This window comes from Antechinus flavipes, chromosome 1, assembly GCF_016432865.1.
Source record: "Antechinus flavipes isolate AdamAnt ecotype Samford, QLD, Australia chromosome 1, AdamAnt_v2, whole genome shotgun sequence".
Lineage (NCBI taxonomy): Eukaryota > Metazoa > Chordata > Mammalia > Dasyuromorphia > Dasyuridae > Antechinus > Antechinus flavipes.
This window is the reverse complement of record NC_067398.1, coordinates 717,884,792-717,906,832: the sequence shown is the minus strand read 5'-3', so window position 1 is coordinate 717,906,832 and position 22,041 is coordinate 717,884,792. Positions and strand designations below refer to the sequence as shown.

At 50.2% G+C, this 22,041-nt stretch overlaps 2 protein-coding genes across 2 annotated transcripts; one reads left to right on the top strand and one right to left on the bottom strand.

Annotated features, from left to right (window-relative positions):
- Nucleotides 1-2,709: 2,709 nt before the first annotated feature.
- Nucleotides 2,710-6,896, top strand: C1H22orf39 (chromosome 1 C22orf39 homolog). Its single transcript, XM_051973204.1, has 3 exons — nt 2,710-2,950; nt 4,593-4,760; nt 5,585-6,896. The coding sequence occupies exons 1-3, from the start codon at nt 2,882-2,884 to the stop codon at nt 5,711-5,713; spliced, it is 366 nt and encodes a 121-aa protein (XP_051829164.1). The 5' UTR covers nt 2,710-2,881; the 3' UTR covers nt 5,714-6,896.
- Nucleotides 6,830-9,030, bottom strand: MRPL40 (mitochondrial ribosomal protein L40). Its single transcript, XM_051973203.1, has 4 exons — nt 8,913-9,030; nt 8,353-8,418; nt 7,819-7,977; nt 6,830-7,501 (listed from the first exon to the last, which is right to left on the bottom strand). The coding sequence occupies exons 1-4, from the start codon at nt 8,978-8,980 to the stop codon at nt 7,180-7,182; spliced, it is 615 nt and encodes a 204-aa protein (XP_051829163.1). The 5' UTR covers nt 8,981-9,030; the 3' UTR covers nt 6,830-7,179.
- Nucleotides 9,031-22,041: the final 13,011 nt, after the last annotated feature.

The window sequence follows — 22,041 nt, the reverse complement described above, 5'->3', positions numbered from 1 at the left end:
GGCAGTTAGGGTCAGGGGGCAAGGATGCTCATATGCTAGCTATCATCCTAGCTCTAAACTGCAGTCAGGAATATGAACGATTGCAATAGAAAGGCAGAGGTTGTTAGGAACAGGATTCTTTTGGGTAGAGTGGCCCAGCCGCGGGACCTACCGAGTGCAGAAATCGTCCAAATGTTAATGGGGTCGCCTGCGTCCGAGGGATCGTTCCTCAGGATGCGTTCCTTCTGTGGCCTTAACAAGTCTAAATGTGCTTCTATATCAGCAACTTGTGAAAATGCCGTTGTTGGTTCCTAGGCTAGCGTAGGGCCTGCACGTCCTCCTACGATCCAGACTTGCCCAAACCAGCCAATTTAGAGTTAAAAAAGCTTTGATAAGCCTTGACAAGCCCATGTCACGAGTGCTTTCAAATATGGCTTCCGATAGACACTATTAGAAACAGCTTTTTGGAAAAAACTTTTAATGGAGGAGCAGCTAAGCTGTGCAGTGGTTAGAGTGCCAATACCGGCGTCAGGAAGACTTCTTTCTAGCTTTGTGACCCGGTGTGAGATCCTGTTTGCCTCAGTTTCCTCATCTGTAAAGTGAGCCCCAAGAAAACCCCAAATGGAATCACAAAGATTTGGCAAAGACCCCATCACAGAGGGCAGCCGGGTAAAAATTAGCCACGTCCGAGAAGTAACATCTGCGTCTTGCTTTGCCGCTGGGTCCCATCAGCTCTGTTCAATGGCTCATGGATGGTCTGTCTGGTCCTGGATGGATACCGGCCTCCAATTGCTGGAGGTGCTTGCTGGGGTCCCCCCTTTTCTAAACAGGAATTCCCAGCATTGTCTTCAGCCAAGTATCCTAGATTCCATTCCCATGATCACTGAGGCCCAGAGGCTAGGTGGCGCAGTGCATATAGCACCAGCCCTGAAGTTAGGAGGACCCAAGTTCAAATAGGACCTCAGACCCTTAACACTTCCTGGCTGTGTGACCCTGGGCAAGTCACTTAACCCCAACTGCCTCAGCAAAAAAGAAAAAAAATCCTCCTGGGAGGGAGGTGCTGAAATAAACCCAGTTTATTGCAGCTGATTGGTATAGTGGATAGAACACCCCTAAAGGCAGGAGGACCCGAGTTCCAATGTGGCCTCAGACATTTACCATGTGACCCTAGGCAAGTCACTTAACCCCAATTATCTAGCCCCCCCCCAAAAAAAAAAGAGTTAAAGGACTTCCAGCTAGTAAGGGCAGAGGCCAGCTGTGGATTCCAGGCCTTCCAGGGCCTGCTTTTGTTATCTGGAGGTGGGAGGTCATCTGATCTCAAGCCCCTGCTTTGGACTGAACTGTTGGGAAGCCATGCACAGAACACCCCCTGGGCCCTCCAAGACCCCGGAGCTGGATTCAGAACCATGGGAGCCCCTGCCATGCCCCATGCCCCAGACTGGCCCCTGGCACTGAGTGGGAAGGCTGGGCCTCCCTCCTGAGATGTCTGGCCAGGAGCCTGCCCGGAACAGGGATCTAATCTGTGTGGGTCGGACAAAAGAGGAAGGGGACAGGTATTTATTAAGTGCCTGCTGTGTGCCACTGAGAGCCAGAGCAATTTGGCTTGAAGGTTGGGCCCTAGCCGGCAAACCCAAAGAATGCTGGGAGGTCTCAGTGACCAAAACTCCCATTTGGGCAGAGCGCTGGCAGGGAAGGGAAGGGACAGAAGGAGGAACAGAGAAAAGAAGCTGGACCCCAGCCCCAGCTGCCCCCGCCCCACAAAGGCTCTCCTGAAAGGCGTGGCAGTGTGTGCTCAGTCTCGGAGACCAGGAGGCCAGGACAGAGACCGGGACTTGCCTGTAAATTGGTTGAAGGGAGGGCCCCTGGGGCCTGGAGCCGCCCCGGCCCTCCCTGCCACGTCCCACGTGGTCATTTGGCGGGAGGGAAGGGAACTAGCCATTTTTCTGCATCGCCTGGGGAAGACCTTAGGGCACCAGGCCAAGGCCTCCCACTGCATCGGGGCCATCTCCAGGCAGCGATCCAGATGGCCACCGGACCGACAGAGCTCCGGAGGAGAGGCTGAGGCAGGAGAACTTGCAGGCTCCCCCGCACACGGCGCCAACTGCTTTAGGAGCATTTCCTCTTGGCGGGCCGGAGCTGGAAGACATTGGGTGTACTTGGGGCAGACCCGGAGTCCTTGTTCAGTCTTCAGGAGCACCTCGAGGGGAGGGCCTGGCCTTAGGCTGTCATAGGAGGCGCTCTATGCTGCTGGACTGACTGCACACAGTAGGTGCTCTAGGCTGCTGGACTGACTGCACACAGTAGGTGCTTGAAGCTGGACGTCCTTTTTGTGCACAAATCAGGTAAATATGGAGAGTGAGTGAGGTGGGGGGGGAGGGGGGTCAGTACGAGCTCAGAGTCGGAAAAGGCCCCAGGGGTTCAGATGGGAAGAGGTGAGGACACCCCCCACCCCCCTTGGTGTCTGAGACAGCCTATGCAAAGCCTAGGAGAAGGGAAGGGGCGCCACATCCCGTCACTGAAAAAAAGGGATTTGGAGTCCCCCGCAAAGTTCCGGGGTCTCTACCGGCCCCTCGAGGGCTTTCTCTCCAGGTTCCCAGCTCTGTTCGGTGCCCGAGAAGATAGTGAGTTCCCCATCAGACACGGCCTTCAAGCAGAGGCAAGGGCAAAGTCACGCGGGATTCTCGCGCAGGGACGAGGCTCCTCAGCCCTCTGAACTGTCTCAGCTCGCAGGCCGGTGCTCGGCCGCAGAACTACAGAGAAAGGGCTCCCCTCAGGAGGCGGTGCCTCAAGTCCCGCCTCACCGACAAGACACGATTGGCTGATTTGTTACTGGAAATTCATTGGTTCGGAGGGCTGCCAATCCTGAGTCTGAGCCCTCCTTTCCCCACCCCCGTAGGCTGATATGTTAAAGAGGCGGGACGCCGAGGGCCAAGGCTGCAAAATGGCGGACGTTGACGAGAGCTTCTGGAGGGTACGTGAGGGGATACGGGGACGGCTTGAGGGGCCGAGAGGAGTCGGGAACGACGTCCGGACTGGGGTCGCGGCGAGGGGCGGGAGGAGGGCCAGTGGGCATTCCTAGGCCTGGCAAATCTAGGGAAGAAACTGGGTCTAGGGCTGCAGGCTGAGGGTGGAGCCTAAGGATGGGGCGGGATTTTGTTAGAGGCTGTGGGCGGGAGGGACAAGGAGCTAGGGGGCGGGTCTAGCGGGAGGGGGTGTGGCTACGCGCCAGGAGTAGGGGCTGACAGTTGAGAGGAAAAAGGCCCCCGGGGACTAGGAGAAGCAAGGGCCTAAAGAGGGCGCCAAACTCTTGAGTGTAGGAGAGGCGTAGTGTAGGTGTAAGCGGCAGAGCTAGGAAGACGAAGGGGCGTGGCTAAGCTTGAGGGGCCGGCGTTGACGAACTTGATTGACATGGGAACTTCCCATGAGGCCGAGGAACTCAAAAATTGGACTTAGGGGTGACGTGGGCATTGGTCTATGCTGGGGACCAGGTCTGAGGCTGGGAGGCGGGCCGAGATAGAAAATGACAGTTGGGTTTTTAAAGGGGGCGGGCCGAGAGAGAAAACTGACCGTTAAGGGGGCGGGGCCAAGGGAAAACTGACAGTTGGTTTCTTGAATGGGCAAGAACCTTGCATGGATAATTAGTCAACATTAATCTTTGCAAAACTTTGGTCTTCCAATTTCCCCCAACTTCTCCCCTAGACAAATATTTTTAAGAAAAAAGGGTCTTTTTTAAAAGAAAGATGAAAATAGTCAAGCAATGGGAGAGGAAAAGGTAAGTTTCAAAACCTTGGAAAGTCAGAGAATATTAAAACTAGAAGTTGTCATTTTTCAGTCACGTCAACTTATTCGGGGTTTTCTTGGTAGAGGTGCTCAAGTGATTTGCCATTTCCCTCTCCAGCTGATTTATTACAGATGAAGAAACTGAGGCAGGACTTGCCCAGTGTCACTAGGAAGGCTGAGGCTGGATTTGAACGCAGGAAAATGAGTTTTCCCTTCTCCCAGCCTCGAGCTCTATCAAGACACCCAGCTGCCCAAAAGATGATTTTTAAGTGGATAAATTCGGTGTCAAAATGGATTAAGAGCTGAGCCTGGAGTCGGGAAGAACTGAATTCAAATCTGACCAAAGATTCTTCATAACTGGAATAGGGGATCATAATGGCTGCCATCTTCCAGTTAGTGTGTGGATCAGTGAGAATATTGGCAAAGCGTGTTGCCGGTCTTTAACTGCCGTAGAATATCTGGCTGTCCTTATTGTGGACTAATGATTCAGCAAACATTTATTAAGGACCTACTATGTGCCAGATGCTGCTGGAGCAGGGGAAAAAAGCTGAAATGTCCTTAAGGCCTGTATGACCTTAAGGAATTATCACCTATTTGAGATAGGGGGATGGTTTTCTTAACAAAGTCTGTGAGGAGATCATGTCCATTTTAGAGATAAGAAAGCCAAGACTCAGATATCCTAAGTAACCTGCTTTCAGTTGCGCTCCTGATGTTTTGTAGCCCACATTCACACCCAGAGCCCTCAGCTCGCCCCTGCCCCACAGCCCGGGCATCCCCTGGGCCGCAGCCCTCTTTCTGAGCCGTCCCTCGGGTCCGTCTCTCTGCCTCCGCAGCCTCCCCGCAGCTGTGAGGATTACTGGGCCGAATGGAAGCACTGCCGGACCATCCGCAACTTCCTCCATCATTACTACATCTACGGGGAGATCCCATCCTGTGACCAGTGGAAGAGAGACTACCGAAACTGTCAGCAGTGGGAGGAGAGTGGGAGTCCCGAAGCCAAGGTAACCGGGGCCCGAGTCTGGGTTCTGGCTTGGAGCTACCCAGAAAGGAAGTCCCCCAAGCTCTCCTGCAGAAAGTGGGGTGACCCAGATAAGGGCCGGAGATGGGCCAATGGAAATTAGTGATGGGGGGCGGGGACCCTCGTGTTGCACAGAGTAGGGGGCCATGGGAGCAGATAATCCCCAGGGAAGAGGCTGGTGTGTCCAAGGGCTCTAGAGGAGTGGGATCAGCTGGAGGAGGTCCCCCCACAGCTGCAGCATTGGGTGCCCTTCTGCGGGCTGGGGCCAGGAAGGCTCTGCAGCACTCGGGAATCTTGGAGTGAAGAGGGACCTGCCAGCAGGCGGCTGGGGGTCTCCACATCTGACTGGTTGGTGCGTAAAGTCCCCCGATTCACATGAAAGGGAAGAGCGCGTGTCTCTGCTCTGGGCTCTGAAACAGTCACATGCCCTGAATGGAGCGCAGGTGGGGAATAGGAAAAGCAATGGAGGCAGGCCGACCTCACCGAGAGTCCAGAGCCCAGACGGGGCAGCAGAGGGGGCAGGACTTGGGGGCCAGGGGAGAGTCCACAGCTTTGTGCTGCAGCGGAAGAGGGAGGAAAATTGGGAAAATAGATGCGGGTTGGCTGAGAAGCAGCTGCCTGTCCAGCACCTTTCTGAACAGGAGGTGAAGGTGCTGCAGGAGCCGGGCTCAGCAGATGGCTGCCACACAGCGCTTCTGGACCCACCCAGAAGACCCAGGCCCACGAGGGCCCCTGGCGGGGTTTAGGGATTCTGGGGGGTGCTGGGCCTTTCAGCCCTGGCTCATAACCGGCCTCTCGTTTGTACAGCAATTCCTCTGCAGGAGCGAGCAAGCCCGGATCCTGGCCAAGCAGAAGCACACCCCGGTGTGGACCATGAGACAGAGCCCCCCCGGGGACTGGCACCTGCCTCTGCCTGGGGAGGGGAAATCCAAGTGAGAGCCATGTGACTGTGGAGACGGGCTGAAGTCAAGCAGCAGCTTAGCGCAAGGGGGACGGAAGCCAGCTCCCCATCCTGCCGGCCCCCTCGCCTCAGTTAAGCTTGGCAGGGTGGGCCCCAAACCCCAGCACCTCCTTCAGCCGGCCACTTCCCCAGGAAAAGGGCATCCAGAATACCAGAGTGCCTGGCTCGGGGACGTCAGGGTGCTCCCCCCCTCACGTTTGTGAAAGGCAAGGACCTGGAGTCATCCCGAAGGTGCCTCCCCTAAGAGCCCGTCTCCCCTTGCCACGGTGCCCTTCAGCCTGCCCAGAGCGGGGACACCCAACCGAGCCCTGCCTGCCCTGCCCACCAGCTCTGGCACCCTGGCACACGGGAGGCAAGACCGGAGTGCCTCGCTTTGCTGGCGCCCGCCCCCACCAGAAGCACACGGCGTGTGCCGGACGAGGACCCTCGCCATCAGAGTTAGAAGAGAAATGGAAACCCATCCTCCCTCCCATCTTCCTGCTTTACTGCTGCCCTCGGGCTGAAAAATCATTTGCTTTTGTAGATGTGCGGCCATGATGGAAAATAAACGGGCAGCCACCCAGACAGGCTCCAGACTTCCGTGGGTCTCCCGCCCTCCTGGGAAGGCCTTCCCCTGCCTCCACCCACAATAGTGACAAGTCGTCCCACTCATGTCCAGCAACGGGGCCCTAGGGGAGGAGGGAAGGTCCTGGAGCCCTGATGTGGGCCCCGGCTCCTCTGGGCAGGTGCCAGGCCAGGTTCGGGATCAGGACCAGTCCCGGGGTCAGGCAGGATCCACCTTGACCACGCTGTGCCTTTTGAGAGTTTGGCCCAACTCTGATCTGAATCAGCTCAGACCAACTGGCCCAGAGTACAAGCAGCCAATGTTGGCTCAATGGCAAGCCCCCAGAAACCCCGCTTCTGCCGGGGCCAGGGGCCTGAGTGCCAGACTGGCTCACACCTGGTAAACCACAGGGAGGCAGCCCCACCCCCCACTCGCCATCTCAATCCTCAGGACCCCCCGGGGAAGGTGTTACAGTCAAGAGGCCTGAACTCACCCCAGGCCCAGATTCTCCCCAAGTAACCCCGGACAGGGCAGCAGCTCGCTAAGGTTGGGGTCCTTAAAGCAATTTTTCCATTTATTTTCTCCATAATAAAAACTCGTTCCGGTAGCTAAAAGTATTTAAAATCACTGTTCGTTTGTTAAAAGCAATTTACGTTGGTATGAAGGGCAGAGACCCCCAAGCCCCAGAACTCGGCTCCTCCGCCCCCTGGAACCTCCCCATCTCTAAGCTACGCAGGAAGGGGAGCTCCGTGTGGCAGGGGCCGTCTTGGCCTTTTCTCGAAGCGCTGCGGCGGCCACGGGGGGAGGTCCGAGGCCCAGAGACCGCAGGACGGGTGCCCCTTCAGGGGACGTGACGAAGGACACGGTCAGCCCTGACCCCGGCGGTGGCCCTGGGACCTATCTCTTCTCCCCCTGCACGTAGACTTTGGTGACATCGTTGTATTTGCCCTCGGGCGCCTGGTAGCCGGGGGTGGCTGGCGTGTAGCTCGGGCCCTCCTTTTCAAAGGGAAACAAGCCCTGGTCTCGCCGGGCGGCCGCCTGGTAGAGCTGCTCGGACTCGAGGCGCAGCTCCCGCAGGGCTTCCTGCTGGGCCTCCAGCATGGAGGCAATCTTCTCCCGCTCGGCTTCCTGCTCCTGCTGCTTGTAGAAGGCCCACCTCTTCATGAGGAAGATCCTCCTTTCGCTGTCCTCCGAGGGGAGCTCCAGCTGCGGGCGCTGCCTGGGGGGACACAACAGCGATGGGAGGGGGGCCGGGCGCCTCCCCGCCCCTCACCGCCTTCGCTCATGGCCTGGAATGGACACCCTTGTGCCTTCCCTGAGCTTTGTTTTGATTCAATCTCCCCCCAGAGGAAGCTGTTGGAGGACAGGCGCCATCCCGCTTGTCCAGCTGCATGCCCTGCCCGGGGGCTGGCACAAAGTGGGCACCTTGGCTCTTTAGGAGGCTGTCTCCCTAAGCCTCGGCACGACGCCCAGCACAGAGCGGGCACCTCTCGGTGCTTCTGAGGGCAGGGGGAGGCAGGCCCCGCCCCTTCCTACCTCTCCTCCGCCAGGTACTTCACAGGGGTGACGAAGTCTTCGATGGGGATCAGCTCCTGAGTGGCCTTCTCCAGCCTCTTAATTCTCTTCTTCAGCCGCTCCTTGGCGGCCTGCTCTTTCTTAGGATCCACCTTCTTCTTCTTCTTCAGGGGCTCTCCTCTAGCAGGGAAAGGGAGCATGAGATGGGGGAGACCCGCAGAACATCGGCGGGCTGGGGGAGCTGGGCCTGTGCCAATGGGGGCTGAGCGCCCTCTCGCTGAAGAGCCATAAATATAGGGAGACCCCAAAGCCCGGCGCTAAGCCTGCTGGGCCCAGGCTGAGGTACCAAAAATGGGGGGGGGGGGGTCCTCAGCCCTGCCCCCTCCGGGGCCACACCTCACGGAGCACTGGCCAGTCAAGCCAGTGACGGTAAAAATGAGGGAAGCCCGAAATGCATGACAAGGGGGGCGGATCTCGGGCTCGCGGCCTCCCACCAGATGGGGTCTTGCCTCTGAGGGCTCCCGGGCGGTGGTGCCCCCGCCCCGCGGGACTTACCTCACCGGGAGGGCGGCCCGCAGCCACAGCAGGGACGTCTGGTGGTTCTCCCGGACCGGCCCGAGGCTGCAGGAGACAAGCCCAATTTGAGGAGTCCCCAAGGGCCAAGATGCCCACCCGGGCCGGAGACGTGGACCCTGGGCGCCCGGGCTGGGAGGGATCCCCCGCGGCAGCGAGCCTCAGACCCCGAGGGGGGAAGACCCGAGTTCCAATCCCACCTCCAACACTAGCCCAGGGACACTGACAAGACGCTTCAACCTGCCGGCCTCAGTGCAGAGAGGAGGCCCCGGGGGTGGGGCAGGCCCAGAGGGAGGGACCCATGAGGAGGGGGGAGGGGCCTGTCCTGAGGCACAGCTGGGTCTGTTCGCGGGTAACCCCCTGCCCAGCGTCTCCCCGCCCGCCTCGGACTCGGCAGTCCCTCCCTCTCCCCTCACGCAAACGGAGCCAGAGGGAGAAACTGAGGCGCGGCCGCGGGGGCGGGGCGGGGACAGCCAACCAAGGTCACCCGGGGGAGGGGCTGCGGCTCCCACGTGGAGCCTCCCCGGCCCGGGCGGACTCACCAAGCCCGGGACCCCACCGGGCGGCCCTGCCGAGCAAGCACGCGGGCCGCGAGCCCCAGCGCGGCCATGGCCGAGGTCCCGGCTCCGGCTCCGGCTCCGGCAGATCCGGCTCCCGCCGCCGCCGCCACGGAAGACTTTGCCTGATCTTCCTCTGCTCTGCGCACGCGCCAGGAGACCCGGTGTCCCACGCATCCCGCTCCGCCGGCTTCGAGGCCGCGCCGCTCGCGTTCCGCCCGGCCCAGGGCGTCCGTAGGGATGCGGGGCGGGGCCTGGGTGCGGGGCGGGGCCTGGGTGCGGGGGGCGGGGCCTCTCGGCCTGCAGCCGCTCCGTAGCCCGCCTCTGGCGGAGCCGCCTCGGGGCTGTCTCGGTCCCGCCGCCCTGCCACGTCTGCGGGCCCAGCCCGGCTCCCACCGGCTCCGGGGGGTGGAGACAATGTTGGGGTCCGGCGTCCGGGGCCCCCTTTCCGGCCTCAGGGCAGGGAGCCCCGGTCTGGGCAGCAGATCCCCGGGCCTTTGCGAGCTTTGCCTTTCTGCGTTCGAATTTATTGAAGCCCAGGGAAGGGAAGGGGAGAGAATAGGCATCGATTAAGCGCCTACTGTATACCTGCACCGTGGGAATCACTTCGCAAATGTCTCATTCGATCTCCCGAGCCCCGGGTGGCTGCCGGGGGCCCATTTTACAAGCGAGGCCACTGAGTCCCAGAGGGTTGTGTCTCCACCGGGGCCAAACCTAGCGGTACGAGCTCTGTAGTCTTTCTCTATTTCTCCCTGGTTTAGACATTTGCAACATATTATCTGGTAACACGAATTCTTGGAACAATTTGTGTGGAGCATCACTATCCACGCATTGCTTTCTAAACATTTAATTCAATTATCTACAAGTCTCGGAGAGGGGGTTGTTCCTTACGGCTTGTTTAATTTCATTTTCTAAGATTAGGTCAAGTTATTTATCAAGCTTGTGTTTGGGTGACATTTGAACTCACTCCTGTTTCACACCCCGACTGTGCCGGCCTGGGCAAGTCTGGAGTTTCTCTGTGCCTCGGTTTCCCCATCTGTAAAACAGGGATAACAAAAGCACCCACCCCCACCCCCCGGTCATTTTGAAGATAAAATAGGTGATAACGGGAAAGCATTTTGTAAAGCTTGAAGAGCTGGATAAATGCTAGCTATTGTATAATTAACTTTATGTCCTGTTAATCTGGGTATTTGCTATATTTAAGTGAGAAATCATGCATTTCCTTTCTTTTTTTATTTCATTTTTGCTCATAGCCCTTATTAGGAAAGGGGAGGATAATGGTTTTCCCCAGCTTGCAGGAGGGACTGAAGGATTCCTGGGCTGTGGAATCTTAGCAGGAAGGAGGAATCATGGGAATGGGGGGGTTGGCATGGAGAGAAAACAGAGCTTTGGGAGAGAGGGCCGGGAGCGCAAACATGTTCCGGTTCCAGACTCCATTGGACCAGCCACTATTGAACGGAATATGGCGCTGGCCTGCTCAAGGCGCCCAAGGCCCGCTCATAGCGGCAGGAGGCCTGCTCAAGGCGCCCGAGCCTGCTCAAGGCGCCCGAGGCCTGCTCAAGGCGCCCGAGGCCTGCTCAAGGCGCCCGAGGCCTGCTCAAGGCGCCTGAGACCTGCTCAAGGCGCCCGAGGCCCGCTCATAGCGGCAGGAGGCCTGCTCAAGGCGCCCGAGACCTGCTCAAGGCGCCCGAGGCCTGCTCAAGGCACCTGAGGCCCGCTCTGGCCACTTACAGGCCTTTTACCAGTCCCCAACCTGCTGGTTTTCTTGGGCAGCTCGGTGGATGTGGGGCTGGCCGGAGGAGTTGCGCCTGTTTGACCCATATTGGATTGCTTGCTGTCCCGGGAGGGGGAAGGAGGGAGGAGGAGGGATCTGGAGCACAGAGTTTTGCAGGGGTGGATGTTGAGGGCTCTCTTTGCATGTATTTTGGGAAATGAAGAGCTATTATGGGGGGGGGAGAATCTACTGGGATCTGGTGAATTTAAGCCCTTTCCTCTCCCTCCCATCTCCCACCTTCATTGCTAGCTGATAAGCTGGTAGAGCTTTCCCATCTATAATATAAATCACGTGCATTTATGTGACCCTGGGCAAGTCACTTAACTCCGATTGCCTGAAGTGGGGGGGATGAATCATGTATGTTTGTTGTCCAGCTCTGTCTGGTTTTGTTCCAAGGATCAGCTGGTTTCTGGTGTGTCCCAAAGGCTCGGTCCCTACTCACTGATGGAGGGGAGACCCCTCGGTTATCTTCGCCCTGGAGCGGACCCCATTTACAGGGGGGCGGCTCCTGGGAGCCGGGGTGAGAGCCGTTTGGATCCAGGGACCCACGGCCCAAGCAGCCCCGCATGCATGTCTGGTGTGAAGGAAGAAATTTGTGGCTCTAGAAATATCATTTGATGCAATAAGGGAAAAACAAAAAGAAACCCGGGGCTCACTTGTCACAATAATAACTATTAGCATTTATGTGGGCCGCCAGGTGGCGCCACAATAGATCCAGCATTGGGACTGGAGTCAGGAAAACCTGAATTCAAATGTGACCTCAGCTGTATAACCTTGGGCAAGTCACTTCCCCCGTCTGCCTCAGTTTCCTCCTCTGTAAAATGGGCAGGAGAAGGAAATGGCCGAGCCCTCCAATGGGGTCATGAAGCTGCGTTCATGACTGAAAGCATTTATGTAATCCTTTAAGGTTTATAAAATACTTTACAAATATGGTCTCGCTTTCTCCTCACATCAATCTTGGGAGGCAGGTGCTATTATTATCCCCATTTTACAGATGAGGAAACTGAGACAGCCAGAGGTACAGTAACTTGCCTCAACCACACACTTGGTAAGCACTTGCAGGAGGGTTTGAATTCAAGTTTTGCTGGTTCCAAGCCCAGAATTCTATCCAGTGCATTGTCCACCAGTATTTTCAAATAGTCTTCTTACTTTGCAAATCAAAGATTTTTCTTGGGGGGGAGGGAGGGTGTTTCCTTGGGGGATACACCACATGTCACTTGCTTTAATGTAGGGAAGGGAAAGGAGGGAGAGAAGTTGGAACTCTAAATTAAAAAAAAAATTTTCAAGTGTTTTTAGGGGCAGCTAGGGGGCGCAGTGGATAGAGTACCAGCCCTGAAGTCAGGAGGACCTGAGTTCAAATGTGATCTCAGACACTTCACACTTGCTAGCTGTGTGATCCTGGGCAAGTCACTTAACCCCAACTGCCTCAGGGGGAAAAAAAAAAGTTTTTATAGGTAATTGGCAGGGGAAGAGGTGGGGATAAAATGTTAACTTTTTAAAAAGAAGAAAGGGCCGATGTCCCTCCTTCACCTAATTCTTAGAACCACCTTAAAGCCGTTTTGCTGCACTGGAAAGTTCAAAGCTAAGACACGAAGGGAAAGGTCATGGCTTTTCACTACCTGCCTAAATCTGGCTAGCAACCCATGAGTCATCAGGTCTTCCAGCTCCACAACCAATCAGAAGACTCTTCATCATCATAACCCAAAATCCTCTCCTTTCAAGGTTCCACATGGTTATTTAGACTGAAACTAACCAGAGAACCCCGGGGCAAACTTCAAAGTCTGGCCTCAGAAGCCAGGCAGCCCTCATTATACTTCTGTCCTTAGCAAAAGAGCCATGTTTAAAACCCATTATTTAAACCCCTAATCCCCAAAACTCTTGGGATGTCTTAGGAGAAGCTCAAGCCTGGTCTGTCCAAGTGCCTTCCCAAGTAACTCGGGCTCCAAAGCCTGAGAAAAGTCCACATGGCACAAATCCTACTCACACTGCCAGTCATTTTGGCATAAATCCGGTTTGGACTTCACCACTCCCCCTAGTCCATCACCTGCTGCCCCTTGGATCAGAGCAAATCTCCGGTTAGTTTTTAAAGTCCCATATGGACCCGGCCCGAATTTCTTTTTCTAGTTCCAAAGGAACCACCTGCATAAAGCCATGCAACTGCAACAAAACAAAACATTTCCCCCCAAAAAAGTTCTTTTTAAAAATTTCTAGAACCACAAATCTCTGCAAGTATATAATAAATTCAACATCATTTTCTTTTTTTTTATTTTTATTTTCCCTAGATACATGTAAAACAACATTTGTTAGTTATCCATGCACATTCTTTCTTTTTTTTTTTTTTTACATATTTCCATATAAATCGCTGGGAGAGAAGAATCAGAATAAAAGGGAAAAACATAAGAAAAAAAGTGAACATGTGTTGATTTTCATTCAGTCTTCTCTCTGGATGCAGATGTTGATTTCCATTCAAAATTTATTGGGATTTCCTTGGGTCACTGAACCACCAATCGTAGTTGATCACCGTACAATCTTGCTGCTGTGCACAATGTTTTCCTGATTCTTGTTTCAACATGCCATTTTCAGTGCTGTGCTGCTTGTCCATATTTCCTTCTGTACATTTTTAATTATAGCTTTTTATCGACAGAACATGTGCATAGGTAATTTTTCAGAGTTGTCCCTTGCACTCACTCCTGTTCTGACTTTTCCCCTCCCTCCCTGTACCCCCTCCCCTACATGGCAGACATCCCATACATGTTAAATATGTTAAAGTATATCCTACATACAATATATGTGTGTAGAACTGTTCAGTTCTCTTGTTGCACAGAGAGAATCAGATTCAGAAGGTAAAAATAACCTGGGAAGAAAAAAAAAATGCAAGTAGTCCACATTCATTTCCCAGTGTTCTTTCTCTGGGTGCAGCTGGTTCTGGTCATCAATGGTCAATTGGAACTGAATTGGATCTTCTCTTTGTCGAAAAAATCCACTTCCATCAGAATACATCCTCATACAGTATCATTGTTGAAGTGTAGAATGATCTCCTGGTTCTTCTCATTTCACTCAGCATCAGTTCCTGTCAGTCTCTCCAAGCCTCTCTGAAATCCTCCTGCTGGTCGTTTCTTACAGAACAATAATGTTCCATAACATTCATAGGCCACAATTTATTCAGCCATTCTCCAACCAATGGGCATCCGCTCAGTTTCCAGTTTCTAGCCACTATGAAAAGGGCTGCCACAAACATTTTTGCACATCCTTCTGTGCATTTTTTATTCAACTTTTTTAATTAACAAAACTTTATTTTCTCTCCTTCCCACCTGCCCCCCACATTGGGAAAAATAAAAACAAAAAATTCTTATAACAAATAGGCTTAATCAAACAAGAATAACGCTTGTGTTAGTCCTGTTCAAAAATATTCTGTTTCATTGGGTACCTTGAGTCTTTCTCTTCTCTTCCAGGAGGTGGGATAGAAAGTTTCATTACAAGCGACTCCTTGGGAGTCTCTGCATTCATCAGAGATCTGGTCTTTCCGAGCTGTTTTATATGATCATTGTTACCACAGAAACTTTCTTCACTCTGTATCAGCTCATGCAAGTCTCCCCTTCATCCTTTTTTACAACACATATTTAATCACATTCGTGTACCATAAGCTGTTCAGTAATCTCCCAGTTGATGGTGTGAGAAATACTGAGAAGTTGGGTCTCCAGAACGTTGCACGCTTTGAGGCAGTGTGGAATAGTGAATACCCCGAACCAAGAGCTTTTCAGAATGTGAGAATTAAGGAAGGTTAAGACTCCACAGAACAATTAACCCATCAAAAGAAGTCTTGAGCAAACAAGAAAGTGGGAGGCTCGGAAGGCACAGGTGGATTCAGCCAATCAGAAAGACTTGTGGTTTTGAGGAAACCACAAACTTAAGATACAGGTGATCCAGCCCCAACTAGTTGGGGTCAGTGACCTGACTTGACCAGATCACAACTTTGCCTGCATAATAGGCTGATTGAACATGTAACAACACAATTCAGAGGAGGAGTTTCCGCCATTTTTGAACATGGGATGTATGATGGGGGGGGCGCATGTTTTATACATATTAAGGGGAAGCATGTAGTGAGCATATCAGAAAGACTGTAACCCGGATAAAATGAACCAATCCCTTCTCTGAAGGGAGGAGCTACGGCCCAGGAGCAAGTATAAAGGTTCCCCCTCTTACTCAGTGCTCCCTCTTCCGGAAGAGGAGGGGGGCCCACTTCTGGCCAAAAACGTTAAGATGATTCCTTTTAAGATTCTTCTTTAATAAAATTTCCTTGATATCTGATTTTCAGTGTCAAGAGTATTATTTCTAACAATAGAGACTCCTGTAGTTTATAGTCCTTTGCTAACACTAAAAGAACATTTCTAAATATTTGCTTAAATATGGGTCCTTTTCCTCTTTCTTTAATCTCTTTGTAATATTGACATTGCGGTCAAAGGGCATGTACAGTTTAGTAGCCCCCATGGGGGTTAGTTCAAACAACTTTCCAGATCTTACCATATCTCCAGTAACATTACTATGTCACATTAATGTGCCTGTTTTCCCACAGTCCCTCTAATATCTGTCATTTGCCATTTTTGTCAGCTTAGCCAAACCGATGCACGTGAGGTAGAAGTTTGGAACTGCCTTAATTTTCATTTTGCCGATCATTAGTGATTTGGAAATTTTGTTTACATGATTATTGATAGATCTCTAAAATGTTGTTCCCCAGTTGATAAGTGATCAAAGGGTACGAACAGGCAATTTTGATGTTTCTTCCTTCAGGATCAGAGGAACATGCATTCAAGGGATTAAGCCCATTACTTAGAGTCTCCAGGTCAACAGGAACCTTATTTATGGACCTGTACTCCATAATGATCCCCCAACAGGTCAAGCAGTTTTCATGTGTTTAAATATCTGAGGATGCTTTAAGAACTGCCATTGATACTCCTAAATGCATGCCTCCTCCTGACTCTTCAGTTTTGGAGAGGGTACCACCACCATGTTTTCCATTACTAAGGCCCCAAAATGCCAATCATCCTCAACTCCCAGCTCTCCCTTCCCACCTATCCAATCACAGCCAAGTCTTGTACATTGCACCTTCTCAATATTTCTTGTTCTGTTCTTTTCTCTCCATTCAGATCATACTCAGGTCATTGCCTATGGCCTCCTAATTAGTTGTCCTGCATCTCTCTTTTTCCTCCAAATCCATCCCCCTCACACTTGTATTCCCAAAATACTGGTCAGTGACATTTCCCTTCTCTGAAACCCTCATTGGCTCCTTACTTCCTTTAGCACATTTATGTTTCAGTCTTTTTTTTTTAATTAAAGCTTTTTATTTTCAAAACATATTCATGGATAATTTTTCAACATTAACCCTTGCAAAACCTCTTGTTCCAATTTCCCCCCCTCCCCTTCTCCTTCCCCTAGATGGCAAGTAATCCAATAGATATTAAACATGGCTTTATATATATGTTATATCCAGTATATGTATACATATTTATATAATTATTTTGCTGCACAAGAAAAATCAAATCAAAAAGGAAAAAAAAGAGAAAGAAAATAAAATGCAAGCAAACAACAAGAGTGAAAATACTATGTTGTGGTCCACACTCAGTTCCCACCATTCGCTTTCTGGATATATATGTCTCTTTTCATCCCTGAACAATTGGAACTGGCCTGAATCATCTCATTGTTGAAAAGAGCCCAGTCCATCAGACTTGATCATCGTATAATCTTGTTGTTGCCGTAGCACATTCATATTTGTTGATTAGTTGGTTAAGTTAGGATAAAACACAAAGTCCCACTTAGCATATAAAACACTTCCCAGATAATTCCAGACTGTCTTCCCATTCTCTTTATATTTTACTCCCCCTCACATACTTGACATTCTGGTCAAACCTGCTTACCATGACTTTCCTGGTCAAATTAAGGATTTTATATTTTGTACCAGAAGATTTGGGGAATATTCATTTGGCGGCTGTGGGAGGATTGGTGGAGTGGGAAGAAAACAGAGATAGTGAGGATGGTTAGGAAGCTAGAGGAAAGGTGAGGGCGAGGGCAAACTGCTCTACCCTTCTATCTGGTCCACAAGAAGACCACAAGACACCATGTCAAATACTTGACTCAAATGAGAGTAGCATCTCCTATTGTGACATCCTTCCCCCCTCTACCCACCCAGCTATTGATCCTGTCCAGAAAAGACATGAAGTCCATCCATTGTCTTTGTTAATTCGTGCTTGAAGCCATTCCCGCATCTTTGCCAAGAAAACCCCAAGTGGGATCCCCAAAGAGTCAGACATGCTAGAGACAGCTGAACAATGGCAACAACTAGGTCTGTAATCCCTGCTCTCTTCTTTAAGTATTTATTAACTATCTCTGTCACGCTTCCTTCGACAATTTTCTCTGAAACCCAAGCCAAACTCACAGTTCACCATTGCAGATACCACTCTTTTCCCTTTTGTGAAAAATCAACTCATTTGCTTTTCTGTAATTGGGTGAAATTAACTCCTCCTTGTGGACAAAAAATGGGTTCCCATTCCAGGCAATCCCAATAAACTTTGGATAGAAAACACCATCTGCATCCAGAAAAAGAACTATGGAAATTGGATTAAATCTACAAATTCTATGTTCACTTCTTTTTTTCTGTTTTTTTTTTCCTTTCCCTGTGGTTTTTCCTTTTTGTTCTGATTTTTTCTCCCAGCATGATTCAGAAAGCAATGTGTATTAAAAATAAATTGACTAATTAGGGGAAAAAAAAAAGAAATGGATTCCCATAAAAGTGGCTTATGGCTTTCCTCATTTCCCCCTTATCTGGTGTGTCTTTGACTTGATGCTCCCTCCCAGCCTCCCCATTCCTCCTTCCTTTCAGTGTCAGATGATCTGGTGTCCTTTCTGCTTGCTAAACCCTTCCCACCTATGTTTGATACCACCCCTTCCTGTCTTCTCCAGAAGATTGCCCCTACCATCTTCCCTCAAGACTCCATTAAAATGCCATCAAAGGAAAAAAAAGACAGACAGATAGACAGAGAAAAAGAGGAAGAAAAGAAAGAAAGAAAGAAAGAAAGAAAGAGAAAAAAGGAAGAAAGGAAGAGAGAAAAAAAGAAAGAAAGAAAGAAGAAGAAAAAAGGAAGGAAGAAAGGAAGAGAGAAAGAAAGAAAAAAGAAAAGAAAGAAGAAAGAAAGGAAGGAAGGAAGGAAGGAAGAAGGAAGGAAGGAAGGAAGGAAGGAAGGAAGGAAGGAAAAAATGAAGGAAGAGAGGGAGGGAGGAAGGAAGGAAAAAATGAAGGAAGAAAGGGAGGGAGGAAGGAAGGGAGGCAGAGAGGGAAACAGGGAGGGAAGGAGGAAGGAAGTCCTTTCTAGGGGCTAGAATACAGACCCGAGTTCATATCTAGTCTCAGACACTTGACACATACTATGTGATCTCGGGCAAGTCACTCCATCCCAATTGTCTGGCCAAAAAAGAAAAGAAAAGAAAAGAAAAAGCCCTTCTTAGAGTTGACTGTGCCCACTAGGGATTGTCTTCCATCTCTTCTCTCCTTCTTAGCTCAGTGTGTACACAATGTGTGCTTTCCCCTCTGCCCAGAGTCCATCCTCCAGCTCCTTTAAGAGCCTGCTCCAGTCCTGTTCTGCAGAATGGAGGGAAAGCAGGGCTTTTTCCTTTCCAGGATCTCACAAGGAAGGTCCCTTTCTCTGGGCCCTTTTTAGCTGTAAAACTCTCATTCCCATGATTCTTTCCTGCCTTCTGGATGTGGATGGCTGATGGAGCTTTTCCTGAAGCTGGACATGTCAGGGTGCTGCAGCCAAGTCTGACCCTGGGTCATTTCCATGGGGGCCAGTCACCGAATGGCTGGGGGAGTGGCTATAAGAGTCAAAACCAGTCCTTCCTCCCCCACCTCCTCAATCCCAGCGGGCAGTTATTATAACCCTACCCTCCATCCCTCATCCCCAGTTCATCCAAGTCTTCTGGGGGGGGGGGGGGGGAAAGGTGCCTGATCCAGGCCGAAGATTACTTCTCGCTTTACTAAGTGATAGAAGGTGGGATTGAATTTAGCAGTCCTTTCCCATCTTTCCACTCTCCGCGAGTTTCTGTCTCCCATCCCGGCATTTTCCCTCTGCCCACGGCAGTGACCACTGTGCAAACCAAAGTCACTCCTCATCACGCTAAGGCTGGGGACCCCTGCTGGGGGGCTACCATGTTGAAAACTTAATCTCCCTGAAGAGATGCACTTTCCTATGTAACCTTTCTTTCTACTTTCCTTTTGGAGTTTAAAACTACACAAAGATGTTTAGGACACCGTGTACATAGAAATATTTGTGTATAAGAATAACGACTAGCATTTATGTAGCATTTTAAGGTTCACGAAGCTCTAGAATTATAATTATCTCATTTGATCCTAAGTGGGTGTGCCATAATTATCCCCATTTTACAGTTGAGGAAATTGAGGCTGAACAAGGTGAAGTAACTCACCCATCTGGCTTCCTGCTTATCACATTTTTCAGATGCAATAAATTCAGCTTACATGATTGAACAACAGCCAGCTAACGTGTTGGCTGAATTTCACAGGCTGAAATTCGGGGGGTGGGGGACGATGTCAATCTAGGTTTTATACTTGGATTAAAAAATTCATCCTAACCATGGTTGGAGAGTGGAGGGGATAGTTTTGCGTCCTGGGATCCTGGGCAAGTGGCTCCCCATCTGCTTGCCTCAGTTTGCCAGCAGTTTGTTGGGGAATATCGGTTAAGATCGAGTGCTGGGTTTGCTGCAGGAACTTAAAAGGCGTCCAGCGTGCTCTTTGTTGGGAGGAGCAGTGTTTCCTGGAACAGGGAGATGATAGTCCCGCGTCCTCTGCCCTCGGCAGGTCTCATCTTGGAGCACTGGGAGCCAGGGTTTAAGATGGACTTTGATAAGCTGGGGCGTGCCCAGAGGAGGCAGCCTGGGTGGGGAAGATCCATTGGAGGATTTGGGCACATTCACACTGAGAAGACTAAGGAAGTGGGGGAGGGACACAGCTCCATTCTTTGCACTTGCACCCCTGGGCCTGGCAAGGTGGCACAGTGGGAGAGCACAAGCTGGAGGCTGGAAGGCTCATTTTCCCGAGTTCAAATCCAGCCTCAGATACTTCTTAGCTGGGTAATCCTGGCCAAGCCCCCTTACCCTATCTGCCACAGTTTGCTCATCTGTAAAATGATCTGAAGAAAAAAAAATGGCAAAACCTCTAGTATCTCTGCCAAGAAAACCCCAAATGAGGTCACTCAGAATCAGGTACAACTGAACTGACTGAACAACAGCAAAGTCTCTAGCAACGAACTTATTGGGTGAAAAAGAAATGTAAAATGAAATGTAAAAAGATTGCATTTCAATAGTCCTACAAAAGCGTTTCATAGAAAGCTTCCTGGACAGGAGCTTCAAGGCCATCTGGTGTTATGTGTGAGGAAACTGGGACCTGAAGAGAATGGAGTCTGGGCCGCTTTCCACAGTCCCGCATTTCTTTCATGACTGTCCTCTCTCCGAGCCCCACTTCGACGAGCTGGATGACAAGTTCTGAGATAGCGCCTCTGAGGAGGGTTTCCGTTGTTAACCATGGGATGCCAGGCTGGGTTTTCCTGTGGTTTCCTGCTGCACCAACGAGACTTTCCATCACGGAGAATGCACCTGTCAGGCAACGACCTCCTCCCTGCAAACAAAGGGGTAGCAGTAAGATATACATCGTCTGTCTATAATGAAAACTTTTTGAGAAAAACACAACAGGGTAGCAGCAAATATGCCATAGGCTTGGAGTGACATACTGGGTGGGCCATCTCATGCCATCTGCCAAGATAAGGTCATTTGGTTTAGATATAAAAGGGTGATACCGAAAACAAGGAATATCCTCTTTGTCAGATCTGCAGAGAAGAAGAGTTAAATAGTGGTCCTCAAAGTGTGGTCCAAAGAATTGTTGGGGTCTCTGAAACCCTTTCAGAGGGTCTACAAATTCAAAATTATTTTTTATTTCTAATATAGTAAATAGCTACAAATATAACCCATGTGAACAAAAACTCTTTGAACAGATTCTCAATAGTTTTTTTTAACAACATGAAGATATTGAGAACAAAAGTTTGAGAACCAAACTTTATACCATACAAGAGATAGAGAATATGACAAGTAGGAAATGAATAGTTTTGACCACACTGAATTAACAAGGTTTTGCCCAGGGGCAGCTAGGGGGCACTATAGTGGATGGAGCACCAGCTCTGAAGTCAGGAGGACCTGAGTTCCAATTTGAACTAAGATACTTAACACTTCCTAGCTGTACGGCCCTAGGCAGGTCACTTAACCCCAATTGCCTCAGGGAAATAAAAAAAGGTTTTGCCCAAACCAAACCAGCAACCAAGAACAGATGAAAAGCAGAAAACTAGGAAACAATCTTTACAGCAAATGTTTCCAATAAAGATCTCTTTTCTCAAATATATGAAGAACTGAATCAGATTTATAAGGATTAAAGTTATTTCCCAATTGATAAATGGTCAAAGAATGTGAACAGACAATTTTTACATGAAGAAGTTAAAACCATCTATAGTCATATGAATAAATGTTCTACAGGCTGATTTCAGAAAAGCCTGGAAAGACTTGTATGAACTGATGCTGAGTGAAGTATGAGGAATCAAGAGGACAATGTACAGATTAAACCATGATCAACTGACGTTTCTCAACAATGAGGTGATTCAAGGCAATTCCTATAGACTTGTGATGGAGAGAGCCATCTGTATCCAGAGGGAGAACAATGGAGACTGAATGTGGATCATAGTATAGTATTTTTGTTGTTATTTGTTTACTTTGCCAGCAATTTTTACCTTTGTTGTTGTTTGTTTACTTTTTTCTTGCTTTTTTCCCTTTTTGATCTGATTTTTCTTGTGCAGCGTGATGAATATGGACATGTGTTTAGAAGAATTGCACATGTTTAACATATCGGATTACTTGCTGTCTTGGAGAGGGGAGAGAGAGAAGGAGAAGGAAAAAATTTTGGAACACACGTTTTCGCAAAGATGTATGTTGAAAATTAACTTTATTTGGAAAAATAAAATACTATTTTAAAAAAGAAAAATGCTCTAAATTACTATTTTCACTTGTTTTTCTTTCTTTTGGTCTGTTCTTTTTTTTCATAACATGACTAACATGGAAATATGTTTTGCAAGATTGCACATGTGCAACTTCTACCAAATTGCTTACTGTCTAAGGAGGGGGTGGGTAGGAGAAAAGAGAGAATTTAGAACTCAAAAAAAATTTTTTAAATTTATCTTATTTGAAAAATAGTAAAAAAAAAGAGAGAGAGAGAAAAGAAAAACAGAAAAGGAATAC

Coding starts and splice junctions, on each gene's coding strand:
- C1H22orf39 (XM_051973204.1), top strand. CDS start 2,882: ATGTTAAAGAGGCGGGACGCCGAGGGCCAAGGCTGCAAAATGGCGGAC. Junction 2,951..4,592: donor TTGACGAGAGCTTCTGGAGG/GTACGTGAGGGG, acceptor CTGCCTCCGCAG/CCTCCCCGCAGCTGTGAGGA. Junction 4,761..5,584: donor GTGGGAGTCCCGAAGCCAAG/GTAACCGGGGCC, acceptor TCGTTTGTACAG/CAATTCCTCTGCAGGAGCGA.
- MRPL40 (XM_051973203.1), bottom strand. CDS start 8,980: ATGGCCGCGCTGGGGCTCGCGGCCCGCGTGCTTGCTCGGCAGGGCCGC. Junction 8,419..8,912: donor CCGGTGGGGTCCCGGGCTTG/GTGAGTCCGCCC, acceptor TGTCTCCTGCAG/CCTCGGGCCGGTCCGGGAGA. Junction 7,978..8,352: donor CGGGCCGCCCTCCCGGTGAG/GTAAGTCCCGCG, acceptor TTTCCCTGCTAG/AGGAGAGCCCCTGAAGAAGA.